The sequence below is a fragment of the Castor canadensis genome, chromosome 2, assembly GCF_047511655.1.
Source record: "Castor canadensis chromosome 2, mCasCan1.hap1v2, whole genome shotgun sequence".
Taxonomy (NCBI): Eukaryota; Metazoa; Chordata; class Mammalia; order Rodentia; family Castoridae; genus Castor; species Castor canadensis.
Genome location: NC_133387.1, coordinates 201773450 through 201789380, shown reverse-complemented (window position 1 = coordinate 201789380; position 15931 = coordinate 201773450). Strand labels below are relative to the sequence as shown.

Here is a 15931-nt window from a genome sequence, read left to right as displayed (position 1 = left end):
TTAATCTACTAAGGTAGCATAATGTGAGTACACAGAAATCATGCTATCCTCAACCCAGTCATTTTATGAAATTTCACAAAAGGTAATGACCAACATATAGGACCTTACAGGTGTTGCCAACCTGTCTTCAAGTTTGTTAACTATTTTGAAAATGAGAAAGATACATTCTCAATATATGCTTCATTAAACTGTCCTGTTAAAACCGTGCAAGTGTAACCACTGAGAAAGCAGCCACTTACCTGAGGAAAGGTGCCGTGAGTGCTCCCTGGACAGTGAGCACACGGGAGCTCACCCTCCCCAGACCCTGGAGCTGCCAGCACTTCCTCTTGGACTTCCCAGCTTCCAGAGCCATGGAAATGTTTATTGTAAAGGATTATTAGCACCACACATGAAATCTGGTTTCTCCATCATTCATAGGCAAGTGGTGACAGAAAAGCCAGACACACAAATGTGCAAAGTGCTACAGTGTGTCACTAGTGTGGCTCATCTCATAGAACTGAGACCTTTAATCCACACCGTCCTATGAGCAGGAACTCATCTCACTGCTTACGTGACTTCAGCTCCAGAGTTAACTGCACGGGTTGGAGCACCAGCAAGAGAACGTATTAGCTATGAGACCTTGACCACATTATTCTATGACTTATCACTGCCTGTAGAATGGTGAGAGGATGGTTGGGAGCATTCAATAATTCATTAGCTTATAGTGCATGCTCAAGCAATGTTAGCTTTATTGGCCATTATGAGAGTAATCACGAAAATCTTTCATATCACAAAGAAATTCCTTAATTATTTTGTGACAAAGAACTTAGAAGTGCCAGATGGGGCAGTGCATGCCTGAAGTGGAGATAGGAGGGTCATGGTTCAAGGCCAGCCTGGGCAAAAGTTAGCAAGATCCTACTTCAAAAACAAGCCAGTGCTCGGAAGTAGCTCAAGTAGTACAATACATGTTTTGCAAGCAGGAGGCCCTGGGTTCAATCCCCAGTACTGCCCAAAATAAATAAATAAATAAGTTTTAAAATTAAATAAATAAATGAACAAATAAAATAAGCAAGGTGGTGTACACTGCAATCCCAGCTACTGAGCAAGCAGAGGTAGGAGGATCCCGGTTTGAGGCAAAAGCACAATACACCATCTAACAGCAAAAAAAGGATTAGGGTGTGGCTCAAGTTGCCCAGTGCCTGCTTAACAAGCACCAGGTCCTAAATGTTAGGCATGCACCACATATTTTGCACATTTCACTTATAAGTAATAAGCACTCCACATTTGCCAGCCTTGTCTGGAACATTTTATAAAGACAGAGGTCTTTAAGATTGCTCCGTATTAACACCTCCCATGCAGCTGAAGGAAATACTGATAGTGCAAGTCACAAATATCTAACAGAAAGTACTTCCTCAGAACTTTCAAGTATACATACCCTCAAGTCAGGAGAAAAGTTGTCTGCAGAGGTTGAAATGGAATCTGACGACACAACAGAAGCTGACTTCGTGTGCACAGAATTCTCTGAATGAGAGGTGGAGGCACTACAAAATACAAAAGCACAGAAGGTTTGAAAATGAGGGCTTCACAGACAAGTCCAGACATTTTATTTATAACTCCATTGTCTGTGAAAACATCGACAATCACCCAGCTCTGCTTTGCCTGCTTGACCTCATGTCCAAATACAAGCAGATTCCAAACTATCTTTAGAGGGGTTAGCATCCTCACCACCCAGGGCCCTCTGTAGACTCTCCCAGCACTCATGAGCATACTCTGGCTAATTCCTTCCTTTTATCCATCCTCCCATCCATCTATTTATCCAAAGAACATCCATGACAAGTCCAATATGCTAAACCACTACACAGGGAACAGTGATCAGACATAAATTTGGCACAGTCCTCATGTTCATAAAGTTCACAAGCTTGTAATACAGACAGCAACTAAATAAACAGTGCACTGTGACAATGACTCTAAATGCACAGAGAACGAGAGAATGGGAACACAGAAAAGCAGATGACTCTGGCCAGAAAATTCAGGGAGAACTTCACACATGACATGTGAATTGAGGCCGAAACACATGGAAGGGAATTACAGACAGCAACAACAAGCACTAACAGAATAACTGAGAAGCTATGAGCACATGGACAAGGCTGGGGACACAGAAGACAGAGGACAAGGATGAAGATAGGCCTGTCTGCACCTGTACCTTCCACCTCATCATCTCCATGCTTTTAACAAGCTGCCTTAAATACCCATTCCCTCCATTCCATAAACAGTCACACTCCTCAGCTGCTCACCTTCTTAAACTCCTACACACTTTTTTTTTAATTTCTATTTTTTTATTATTCATGCGTGCATACAATGCTTGGGTCATTTCTCCCCCCTTCCCCCACCCCCTCCCTTACCACCCACTCCGCCCCCTCCCTCTCTCCCCCACCCCCTCGATACCCAGCAGAAACTATTTTGCCCTTTTCTCTAATTTTGTTGAAGAGAGAGTATAAGCAATAATAGGAAGGAACAAGGGTTTTTGCTGGTTGAGATAAGGATAGCTATACAGGGAGTTGACTCACATTGATTTCCTGTGCGTGCTACACAACTTTCAATACCCGACCACACTCTACCTTTGTTTATTGATGTCAGCTATGCACGTACATTTTGTTTCAATAACTAAATTTTAAGGGCCCCAAGGACAAGAATTATGTCTTTAATTCTCTATTTTCCATAAAAATCTACTTCAGTACCCGTATATAGTGTCAACATTTATTGTTTGATACATTTTCAAAAAACTGTGACAACATGCCACAAATGCAATGATTAGAACCCTTTCATTTTAATTACTAAAACTTAAAGTTAGTTAAAGGACAAAAAGTCAACAGTGAAAAACACCTCAGACACCTTGCATTAAGGCTTAAAGTACAGATTTTAAAATGCACATGTAAAACACCATTCCCAACATATTAAAAGTTTTCCCTATGCCAAAGTTAACTTTTTTTCATCATTTTTCTTGAAATACTTCCCATTGGGGATTTTGATAATATTTAAGAGCTCTGTTATAGTTTGAAAATAAACATGTCCACTCTAAGCCTATCTATAATTGAATTAGTTCTACAATGTGAAAATCACTTCTCCAAAAAGTAAACTGCCACTTCATTTAAATGGATGAAAAATTGATGTAGTTACTTATATATATCCAAGAAACTAGATTATACAAGAATCATCAGAAACTGTATGATCCAGTTTTATGATGGTAAGAAAGAAAAACTGCTAGATTGAGAATGCTTTCTCTCTTTCCTTTTTTTTGATAGCTAACTTCTGATTAATTGAGACTTACTAAAATTGACTACAATCGAAGGAAATCTTTCAAATAGAGGCCATGTAAAATTCAGGAATTCAAACCATTAGCTAGGCCCACGGCAGTACCCAGATGCTCCCATTTCCCAAGCAACTTCAAACCATGACCATCTCTCCCCAAACCTACAGCATCCAAGCAACCGAAAGTCCTGTACTGTCAGTCTATTTCCCTACCCTCCTGGGTGTAGCCAGGCGGGGTAAGATGTCTTCCCTGTGACTACTAAGGCAGAGCAGTACTCCCTGACTACTGCAAATCATCGGTCTCCTTTCTGCGGCCCAGCAATGTGATCTTCCCTGGCTAACTCCACAAGCCTTAGCAAAAACAGTCAAAACCCCCTTATGCCTGGATTCACTCAGACCTGCCAGTCTTGGGTCTTTCTCATACACTCAAATCTACGAAGGCAACTTTTTCCAATATTACTCCAACAATTCCTTAGCACTTGTATTCATTACAAGATGCTCACGTTGGCTTCCACCTGCCTCTGAATTGAATTACCTCTCATAATCACAGCTTTCAGAGGGTTGGGATCAATATTGATGGTCCGCCATACCTATTCTAGCTAAAGCTTATATTCCCTCCAGCTAGACAAACCTGTCCCTTACCACTGGTCCTGAGAATCAGACTCCTCCTACTTTCTACTCTGAAGAGCTTTAAACATGGCCTCCAAATGTTTTTCCCTCTGACCAGCTATGGGTCTTGCCATGTAAAACCTCTGTGAAAGGTCTACTTCCACAAAAAAATAATTGTCAGTCATGGTTACTTCCATGGAACCTAGCCATTTAAGAATCTCTGTGCTTATTTTGCTAAAATCATGTTTATACTGATTCATTGCTACTTAACTGATTAATTATATAGCACAGATACTTCTTTAAAAACTTTCAGTTTCCAAGCCCTTTCTATGTTCAAAACACTGCATTACCGAATAGCCTCTGCCCTTCAAAGTTCTACTCAGTAAGAGACATGATACCACATGAACCCCCAATTATACTGACAGTGGCACAAATGAGATGTTAGGAGGGCAAACAACTCTAAGGAAATGGTAGTAATCGTGACTAGAGGACTAAAGGTGCACTATGTTACACTAGTTGAAATTGCTCTTTTTATAGGGCAAATAATCAACTATCAACTCAATGTGATAAAATGAAAGAATGAGAAGAAATTGAGCATGGGCCTTTTAATATTCAGATCAAGGCCTTGCATATCACAAGCTAATATAAAAAGAAATAAAGAGGTAAAAATAAAGAACTTGAGAGTGTGCAGAGCACGTTTGTAAATGTGAGTCCTTTACCTCAGAGCATGAAAGCCTTGCTGTAAAAGGACCCTACTTATACCCACTAAGTGACTCTAGAACAAAGCAGCACAACAGCAGGGCTGCCAAGGTGGGGAGCAACTGGAACGCCCATGCACCCCAGTGGGAATGGAAAATGGGTAAATCAGAGTCGCTACACGACTCAGCAACTCCACTCCTCAACGTATACCCAAAAGAAATGAAAACACACCGCCTACCATAAAACCATGCAAACGTGCATAAGTGTGTACATGGATAACATGGTGCCATTGTTCACTGTAACCAAAAAGTGGAAGTAACCCATGTTATTCGCCTGCTAAAAATCTTTCAATGGACCTGGGCATGGTGGTACACGCCTGTGATTCCAGCACTGAGGCGGGAGGATCAGGAGTTCGAGGTTAGCCTGGGCTAGAATCATGTGTTTTAATTCTAAAACACATGAGTTAGGAGCCTAAGAATGCGGCACATGCTTCCATTCTTTGACATCATCCCCTTCACTAGCTCCCCATCGTTCTGGGGATAAAGATCAAAACCTTCCCAGAGCCTCACTGAACTGACTGGTCCCAGAGACCTCCCTCAGTTTCCTCTCCATCCTCTCTCCCCCTGGATCTCCTCAGCCCAGCTACCTGGGGCTCCTGGGAGGTCCTCTGCACGAGGACAGTTCTACCAAGACCTTCTCAACTGAAACGCTCCCTCCTCATGGAGACCTAATAGGATGCAGTGTCCCAGGAGTCACTCTCATAACCCAGCGTGCTTCTGTCTGTTTTACCTCTCTGGGCAAATGTCTAATGTCCATGACCACTACGATGTCAATTTTCAAGGAACAAGAGAAATGTCAAGAAGAAAAAGTACTAGTTATTCTCACCATACTACTCCTAGAACCTGGCATAGAGCAGACACTCAGGAAATATTTGTGGAATAAATTAATGAATGAAAGAGTGAATAAGAATGATCCAAAGACTGGATTGTCCCAATCAAACCCCTCAGAGGAGAAGACTAGAGTATACAAGGTAAAACGGAAAAGAACCTGAAGAGGTAGGGAAGGCGTAACACTAGAGCAGGGGAGGTCAGTAGAAAGCGTTTACCTTCTGGAGTCCTTGTGTGCATTATTTTATAAACCACACGTAGTGTCGTAGTGTCCCACTCCCCTTAAAAGGCTCCTTAAGCTACTGCGCAACCTCCTCTGTAAAGACACTATGTCTTAAGAGAAGACACTCAAACAATTGTGGGAGTCAGTTTTGACTTCTGTTATTCCCACTAGGGTGGTTAAAGGCAAAGTAGTTGGGAACAAAGAAACGCATCTGTGTAATACAAGGATCAGCAGCACCTGTGGCCAGCCCCACGTAAGCACTCTCTGAAAAGGACCTGTAGACTAGGATTTTAGTTCTTTGGAGGGCCTATCCCTCTTTGAGAATCTCATGAACTGAAGGTCAAGACATCAGGCTCACAGTACCTGGGACTTTATGGTGAAGGACCTTGCCTGGATGGTCCCTCTTAGTTCTACTGTAGTCCAGGGCTTCGGAGTGAGTCATCTACCTTTTGTGACAGCCACACAATATCCAGATGCATACTGAAAAAATAAGCAATATGCACACACTGAAGTAACCTTCACATGTGAGATAATTTCCTCTTAGTTAAGACGCAGAGACTAAACAGAATTATTCCAATACTGGGTGTCTTGCACTAATATCTCCAAAAGAACATGGGTGTATAGTAGGTAAATGGAACCTAAATGCAATCACTACATTTATTTCAGGAGCTCAGCGCTACCACCAAGTAGATTCAATACCTTTGCTTATAAAGTAGAAATGATAGCCTCTCAAGAAATATAAGCCACAGCTTGTCTAATTATTATCACGCCTTAAATTAAGTGATTTTAATAGGAACTCTACCTATTTTCTAAAATAAATTTGAGAAATACTATTTAGCTAAGTTAAGGATTCCGTTTCAAATGCATTTCAATTTCAAAACATACCTCATTTCAAATTGTATCTTCAATAATTCAGAGAACACCACTCTCAAAAAATACATATTTGGCTGGCTCAGTAATTGTTGCCTTCAAGTAACCTAATCAGAAAGATGTAGGATGGAGGACCTGAACTTGATTAGTTCCAAGACATCAGCCTTGTCAGGCCCCATAAAGCCCTGTACACAGTTCCTTACCGACTTTAAGCTTGTAACCCTGGCACTTGGCAAAGTGAGAATGGAAATTCCTGACTTGGAGCCTTGTGGCACTCTGCGTACTCACTTTCTGCCAGCACACGAACACGAACACGTGATTTCCAGACCTACACACCATACTTCCTTTCCCTCCACATTTCAGCACTGCCTGCCCTCACTGTCTTCATTTTCCCAGCACACACTCGCTCCTTAATCCTCACAGTCTAGGTTCTGCTGTCCATCAATCCCCTGAATGGCTTTCCATAATAACCTGACTGTAAAAAACAAATGTTCTTTTCTCAGTTCTGAATCTATAAATTCTCGTCTCCCTTCACTAGCATATTATTTTGGTTATACCATTTCAGTTTAATCATACTTTATTTACTTTGGTGGTACTGAGAATTGAGCCAGGGCCTTACTCGTGGTAGCCAAGTGCTCTACAACTTGAGCCATGCGTGGCCCCAGTCCTTTTGTCTCACTAACTGTGCCCCAGCTGGCTTGAACTCACCATCCTCCCACCTCTGGCTCCTGAGTAGTCAGGATTAGAGAACTGCAGCACCATGCCTGGTCTAATCAACCCTTTTGTGAACCTGCTACATGCAAGATAGTGCCACTGTAGGAACTCTAGAGATACAGAGATAAAGATGGCAAAGTTACTGCTTTTAGTGAGCTTAACACACATGAACTTACTTAACACAAGTACACAGACAACACAACACAAAGTACGAGTGAGAGAAACAAAGCACTTGGGTGCTGGGAGCTGAAAAACTCATATACAAGGCTGGCAGAGTGGCTCAGTAGTAGCACGCCTGCCTAGCAAGCATGAGGCCCCGAATTCAAACCCCAGTGCTGTGAAAAAAAAAAAATTTCACATAAAACTTTAATTTAGAGGATTGAGAAAGGTTTTAAAAAGAAACAGCATTTAGGGATAGCTAAAAGACAGATAAGGTTTAGCACATCAACAATGTCTCCAAGCAAAGAAATAGCATGAAAAAGAACAAAGGTGTCTCACCAAGAGCTGGGTACAGTGGCTCACATCTGTCATCCCAGCTACTCAGGAAGTAAAAACAAGAGGACTGCAATCCAGGTTACCCTGGGCAAATACAAGACCCTATTTGAAAAATACCTAGAACAAAAAGGCTGGAGGTGTACTTCAACTGGTAAAGCCCCTGCTTGGCAAGTGCATGGTCCTGAGTTCAAACCCTAGTACTGCCAAAAGAAAAAAAAGGAACAAAGAAATAGGAAAACAACTTTATGAGAAACACTGCTTTGGTTAGAGTATAAGGCACTTAAAAGGCACAATGGGACAGGCAGAAAAGGTAGGCTTGGATTAGACTACAGAAGGCACTGACTATCGAACTGATACTCGGTTCTGTGAGCAGTAAGAAAACACTGGAAGTTCCCAAGCTTTAGGAAGACATTTTCAACAGCAGGTCAAGGAATGGATTTTAAGAGTGGGAAATTCTGTTTGGAGTTCTCCTACTATCAGGAGACACACTGAGAACCTAAACTAGCAATAAAAATAAAGAGCCGACTCTGCTACTTCAAACCTGTGCCCACATACTCAAATACGTCAGAGAAAACCCCTCAGTCCTATGACCTGGACTCACTGTGAAGGCATGACTACTGAACTTCAGCCAGGCCCATTTAAAGCCCCTCCTCTATCTTCACAAGAAAATCGCTCCAGCAGTTGTTCTCTGGCTCCTGCATCAGCAGCAATACTCCTGTTGTCATGTCCCTCAACTCAGCTCCTCAGATACTTCACTTCTCTAAGCTTCCTCAGAGCAAACTTGTTGAAAGAGATGTCCAAACTCACTGCTCCAGTTCCTCACCTCTCATTCTCTCTTCCACCCACTGTTCTCAGTCTTTGCCACCATCACACCAACAGAGACGTAGTCAGGGACATCAATAGCCTCCATGTTCCTAAACCCAACCAGCAACACTTAACGTGGCAAACCACTTCTTCCTCCCTGACAGACCTCATTCCTCTTGGCGTCCAGAACCCAACACTCTTACAGTTACTCTCCTGGCTCAGTAGCCTCAATGGCTCCTTCTCACTTTCTCATAAAATTGGGAGCACCCCTGAGCATTCAGTCTTTGAATCTCTTTATCTTCTGTATATCACCGCCCCTTCTTAATAATCTCATGTGGTCTAAGTTAGTGAACCCAACTTTACAAATCAATTCCAGACTTCTCTCTTAAATTCCAGACTGCAATGACCTGTGTATTTAAAGACCGCCAGGTAGACATCTAATGTTTGCATAACCAAACTCCTGCTTTTCTCTTGGAAACCAGCTCTAACAATCTTACAAATCTCAGAAGTTACCATTCATGGTAATTCTATCCCTCTTCACCTTTGGACCAAAACCTCAGCGATCATTTTTATATTATACTCTATATATACTCTTTATTATACTCTATATTCAATCAATGTACATGTGAAAACATGTACATTATTCAAGCATTTCCATCAACCTCTTTTTGTCAGAGTCATCTCCCACTTGCAAGGTTCCAATTTCCTAAAAACCAGCTGGTCTCCTTGCTTCTATACCCTTGCCTATTCTTAGCAGCAGCCACAGTGATGCTTTGAAAATTCTGATCAGTCACCCTTCTGATATCTCTATGAATAAGAACAAGCCCTTCCAATGGTCCAAGGCCTTCCACAATGACCCCCAAGCTGACTTCCTATACTATTCTCTTTAGGCTCCCCGGCACTACAGCCATCTGACCTTCTTTATGGTTCCTCAAAGAGTAGGCAAGCAGGGTGCCAGAGGCTCATCCTGTAATTCTAGCGACTTAGGAGACTGAGATCTGGATGATTGTGGTTTGAGGACAGCCTGGGCAAATAGTTCTCAAGATCCCATCTCCAAAATGACCAGAGCAAAATGTACTTGGAGATGTTGCTCAAGCGATAGAGAATTTGCTTTGCAAGTGTGAAGCCCTGAGTTTAAACCCCAGTCCCAGCCAGAAAAAAAAAAAAAAAAAAAAAAGAAAGCAAAACCTAGCAGGCAAGTTCACATCTCAAGAGCTTTCTCCCTTCCCGTGTCTCTACTGAGAACTAAGTATCCCATTTCCCCCCACTTCAGCATTGGTGCTCAATACTGACTTCTTAAGGAGACTTTCCTTGGCCATCTTATTTAAAAACGCAAACCCAATCACCCCTTCTCTAGTCCTCTCCCTGCTTTGTTTTTCCCCAGTATTATCATCTGACATTATTTTGCCTCACAAGTTCATTGTCTGTCTCTCACATTCCTTCCTAACCCAAACCCCCATGATGCAGCTCTTTAGTAAGAGTTTAAGTTTGCCATATTGCTCACTCCTGTATCCCGGTGTCTGGAGCACGCACTCCCAGTGGAAGGGTTACTGCCGCCAAGGGAGGCAAAAAACGGTTCTTTGAGGGCAGAGGCAAAAACAAAACAACCCACAGAAACCACCTTGCTCTTACACGCATAAAGCATAGGTATACACACACACACACATGCAATAGTCAAGATGATATCACAACCGCGCATGGCATCATAGTTGCAGGATGGAAGGCCAGTTAGGGGCAAAGTCTAACAATGCTCTTTGGAAGGGCTGTGCCATAATTTTTGTTTTTGTTTTTGGTGGCACTTAAACTCAGGGTTTCGAACTTGCAAAGCAGACACTCTACCACTTAAGCTACACCTCTAGTCCTCTGAGCAACACCTCCAGTCCAGAAGGGCAACAATTCTTAAGTGCTGAGACACACTGGTACAGCTTTAGACTAATGCGTGGCATGTGCTCGAAAGCTGAATTTACTAAAATGTATTAAATAAACTAGTTAATACTTACTGTTTGCCATAAGCTGGGAATGATTCACATAGGTACAAAGATGAAATAATATATGTAAGGGTTTAGCACATCATGAGACAAAGAAATGAACACCCATGTAAACTATCATTTTTGCCCGGTGAAGGCTAGAATGGGATGCCTCATAGCCCTAGTTTAAGCTGGGCGTCAGGGGCTCACGCCTGCAATCCTAGCTACTCAGGAGGCAGAGAACAGGAAGATCACAGTTTGAAGCCAGCCAGGCCAAACAGTTTGCAAGACTCTATCTCGAAAAAAAAAAAAAAATCATAAAAAGAGCTTGTGGAATGGCTCAAGGTGTAGGCCCTGAGTTCAAACCCCAGTACCACTAAAAAAAAAAAAAAAAAAAAAAAGACAGAGAGTCCTAGTTTAGCAGAATGGAATTAAACATAGAAGTGGAAGGTTAAAATTAATGGAAGTCTAATAATTTGATCCTTAAAGAAGCAAGTAGTTAGCTGGATAGGTACAGTGCTACAATCCCAGCACTTGGGAGGCTGAGACAGGAGGATCCCAAGTTCAAGGCCAGCCTGGCCTATGTACCAAGTTCAAGGCCAACTTAGGCTATATAGCAAGACCCTATCTCAAAAAAAGAAAGACAATGAAGCAAGGAGTTATCCCTAACCATACAGTCTGAGAGAGGAAAAAAAAATGATGATTTAATCAAAAATAATCTCTAGAAAAGTGATTTCATATTTCCCCTTCAGCAGTTTCAATTATTAATTCATTGTTGAACAGAGATCCTTTCTGCCTCATCCCAAATGTTATATACTGTTCTAAAACAATGAAAGAACGCTTGCGGCTAAGTATTTAATTGTGAACTATTCTATGTAACTACTGAAATGTGCCACCAAAACATGTGGAAAAGGGCACTGGAGCACAAGGTAGCACAGAAGAGAAGTGAGCACAAAGGACACCTGAGCACATGCCAGCACAGGAACGACTCTCCCACTCCAGTCAGGATGGGGAAGTGTAAGCTGTCAGAAGAGAAGGGAATTAGCTATCAGAATCATGCAAAGTCAGTGAGTTGATCAGAGCTTCAATTTCACCACTGTAAAGTAGGGCTAAAAATACCTGGTTAGGCACAAAGACCAAAGGAGAATGCTGTCTAAACTGCAATATGCTTATATGTATATATAGATACCACTACAGAAAAAGACTTGGGGGCTGGGACCTGGGAGGCTGGAAGTGAAGAATGAGGTCTCTGCTAAAATGCTCAGGACTTGGGTTAAAAGCAACACAACAAAAGCATCTCCTCAGCAAGACAATGCCGTCCTCCTGGAAGCCTGCCCCATACAGCATGCTCATCTTTAGGTCACAGCTGTCACCTCTATGCTGCTGGTGTTTTCAAGCAAGTTTCTGCTTCCTAGTCTGGTTTCAAAATGCACAACTCAAATGCCTGTTTACAAAACAACTTTCTAAATAAAGATCAGAAATTTAGGAACACACACATTGTGCTAAAAACGATGGCAGTAAGCTAGTAGGCCAGATCTATTCACGCTCAGGTGAAGGATAACTGATTTACAGGAAAAATGTTAAAGAAAGAAATACTTGAGAAGGTCCTACATTATAAAGAATGAAAGACTTGGGAAAAGTCATCTTCTACAAAAGCCAAATCAGGCAAAATGTGGACAATGAAAATTAATATACTGTAAAAATGTAAGGCTATGGTCCATATACACTTCCTTAATGTCCCTTCATTTCATAACTGTTTCACAGAGAGGTATCAAAAAGCGAGAGCACACAAGGGAGGGGTGAGGATAGGTAAGACACCTAAAAAACTAGCTAGCATTTGTTGCCCTTAACGCAGAGAAACTAAAGCAGATACCTTAAATGCAACTGAGGCCAATAGGAAAAGGGGACCAGGAACTAGAGAAAAGGTTAGATCAAAAAGAATTAACCTAGAAGGTAACACCCACGCACAGGAAATTAATGTGAGTCAACTCCCTGTATAGCTATCCTTATCTCAACCAGCAAAAACCCTTGGTCCTTCCTATTATTGCTTATACTCTCTCTTCAACAAAATTAGAGATGAGGGCAAAATAGTTTCTGCCAGGTATTGAGGGGGTGGGGGGGAGAGGGAGGGGGTGGGGTAGGTGGTAAGGGAGGGGTTGGGGGCAGGGGGGAGAAATGACCCAAGCATTGTATGTACATATGAATAATAAAACAATAAAAAAGAGGTATCAAAAAGTAAGGATTTTAAAAACTCTGATGCTACTACTCAAATTTTAGGTAATCACTACATGCTGCCTCCCTCTCCTGACAAAAAGCAGATTCTGTCAGTGTGTGCCTAATTGAGGAAGACAGTCATGCTTCCAAGGTGAGCCGTCACTCCTCATCACCCATATTTTGTGTAGTTCATCAGCTACGTAAAGATTCGTTTCCTGTGTCATCAAGGACCCTCGTCTTCCAGTGAGCTCCGAGTCGGAGCAGAAGCACTGAGCACAGGAAGAGCTTGTCAATGACTACATGGAAAGCCATAAGGAAGACCCGAGAGGAACGGCTGCCACGGGGAGCCTTTACACTCAAATCTAAGGATCTATGACTTGAACCACAGGCACTAATTCCAGGGTCAGAGATGAACAGTTATGGTCTAATGCTGCAAAACCTTGCTAAGCTACATTTGATCATTTTTATACCCCTTCTTCTCTGTATAGGATAATGTCACACACACACACAGACATGCATATATACACAAATACTGTCCCACTTGAAAATGTGACTCAAAGATTCATTTCCTCAGCATCATTTCTTATGTATCCTATATCAACTTTCCCCACGTCGAGGACTCCACAGAGCTGCAGTTCATGAAAATCTTTCTTCAAACCAGTGAGAGTGAGCAATTCTATCCACCCCACTAGCCAAAGTTGTTAGGAGTAAAATTAACTTATAACCATGATTCCCCTCTGTTCTTGTAACTCCTTCAACAGAGGTTAAAAAAAAAAACCAGAAAGTTCCCAGACCCTAAATAAGTGTCCTTTTAACAGAAACAATTAAACACCTCAAAGGCAGGCAAACAATTTCTACCCCCAAGATCATTAACACCTTTATTCAGGTGAGTATGTTACGGTAAAAAACATTCATAAACAAAACACACATCTTAGAAATTAATGAACTAATTACACAGAAAAAATTTCCTCAAGAACAAGCAAACTGGTCGGCATATAACCAAAGTATAATCCTGGAATACTGTTAGTGATATAAATTACCCTTATATTTATTCACCCAGGTTCCTTTTCCCAAGAAGCTCAAATCCTCTGAAAATAAAACTGCAATACACTCTGGTGCAATAAATTCTGACTAGCAATCCTTAAGAAGAGCAGTTAAAGATCCTAGAAACAAATTTACAGAGCCATTATCCTCACAAGTGGTAGCCATTCTTCACTGAGACTCTTCTCGCTTTGACTCACTCATTCCATCCTAAATTATATTCCTCACGATTCATAAATAAAAAGAATCATGTCAGTATTAAATGGTAACTTCTGTGTTCAGAAAGTAAGTAAATGCACACACATACCCATGAACTCACAGCATTTGAGAAGAGAGCACAGGGTGGCTCAGCTCCAGTCACCCTCTGTTCTCTAACAGCCCCGCCATACCTCAGCCAGAGTGACACAGATTCCTCTCCACCACAAGAGCAAAACAGAAACCCCATCATCTGACTCTTAGTCATCCCACACAGTTACTGGGGCTCTTATTGTAACAATGTAACAATGTCCTTTGCCTTGGCTACACCAGTCCTAAGAGCAACAGCTCCACCCTTTGGGTGTAAAAGTTGTACTATTTCAAAGAACACCACTTTGGTTAACAGTTACAGGCATTAGTTATGGGTAGAGAGAGGGATTATTCTCTATAAGCGTTTCAAAACAAGTTCAATAAACAGGATAAAGCAAGCTCCACTTTTCTAATTATTTTCTTTATTTTATTTGGGAGTTTTTTTTCACTTATATACATTGCTGAGAATTAGGATAAAAATTTGCAAATCAAGAAATTAAGAAACTTGCAAATCACATATAAACAAGTGAATTTTGGTACCTATAAATACTACGAAAGCAACTCTGACTCGATATCCCTTGTCTTATAAGCAAGCAGCCCTGTTAATGCTATAGAAGAAAGTAACTCTGTCTCAGATACTGGGGGCTTGCTTATCTCCTCCAACTACTCCCATCCCTCAAAGCATCAGCTCAGCTTCCTAGGAAAGTTGAATCTGGGGACCTCAACGCCACTCTAAACACAATTTTGTAAGGGTTTATTTATTCATTTATTTATTTTATGTGTCAGTACTGGGTTTGAACTCAGCATTCTAGGCAGGCTCTCTACCACTTGAGCCACACCTTCAGCCCCTAAAAACAATTTTTAGTCAACTGATAAACCACGTAATACACAGCACAACTATTAGGGGGGTTGTCTAACATATACAGATACACACACACATACATGTACACCTCACATAACTTTCAACACATTCAACAGAAGACTAACCCACACTGTAATAAAAAAACCAGGCCTACCCCAGTGGGCCAGTGCAAGCACTAGCAAAGAACTGACCGTCATGGTTGTACTGGTTTACTAGACTGTCAACACAATTATCACTACTTCAGTGTCAACCACACCATCAGTAGGACATACTTCACAATAATGACTAGACAATAAAAGCTAAGCACTAACAGGTGCCATAATATATTTTATTCCTCTTACATCTCCTAATCAAGCATTCCAAATTTCAGTAAAAACATTTCTCATAAACGTGAGAGTATGTCTAAAAATTAGTGACATGCCAACAGCATGCACTGTGAATTCCAAACAACCTGGAAAAGTCAAGAACCAAGTCACAAACCTTACAGTAAGATCTAAACCACTTGCCTTATTCAACTGCCAATTCAGCTTTCTTCATCATCCCATGAAAACTTTTTAAAAAGGATTTTCTTACAAAAAATGTCCTGAACACTTACACAGAGTGTTTACCCAAGACTTTTAAAGAATACCTTCTATATTCTGATTGTGAACAAGCTTCTCTAGGAATGCAAATTTTGCTCTCAACACTTACACAATGGACTACAGTGTCAGAGCACAGTTCATGCTATTCGTCATTCTGTTGAAAACTTTATTTCAAAAAATAATAAAAAGGCCTGTGGTGTGTGTATAATGCATTTGGGACACAAAAGACTCATTGTCAGAATATTTGCAAGACCTCCAAAACAGAAAAACGACGCCATCAAAACTAATTCACAGCTTTTGTTTTTTAAAATGCTATGCCAGAACCCTGTAGTTTTTAACTCAACCAATCTACAAGTTGCCGTTTATGACAAAAGACCATGACAACGGCATCC

The 15931-nt window shown here is 41.3% G+C and overlaps 1 protein-coding gene across 7 annotated transcripts in view; it reads right to left on the bottom strand.

Annotated features, from left to right (window-relative positions):
* The window catches only part of Mtmr2 (myotubularin related protein 2), a 72600-nt gene that overhangs the window by 44787 nt on the left and 11882 nt on the right, over positions 1-15931 (bottom strand). For 3 of the 7 annotated variants that reach the window (XM_020184166.2, XM_020184167.2, XM_020184168.2), the window contains one exon: positions 1415-1520. In XM_020184166.2, the coding sequence (XP_020039755.1) occupies positions 1415-1520 (106 nt within the window). Of the gene's footprint in view, positions 1-1414; positions 1521-6069; positions 6187-14118; positions 14384-15931 lie in introns of those variants that run through there. The other 4 variants (XM_074066865.1, XM_074066866.1, XM_074066867.1 and 1 more) reach the window with 3 other exon arrangements.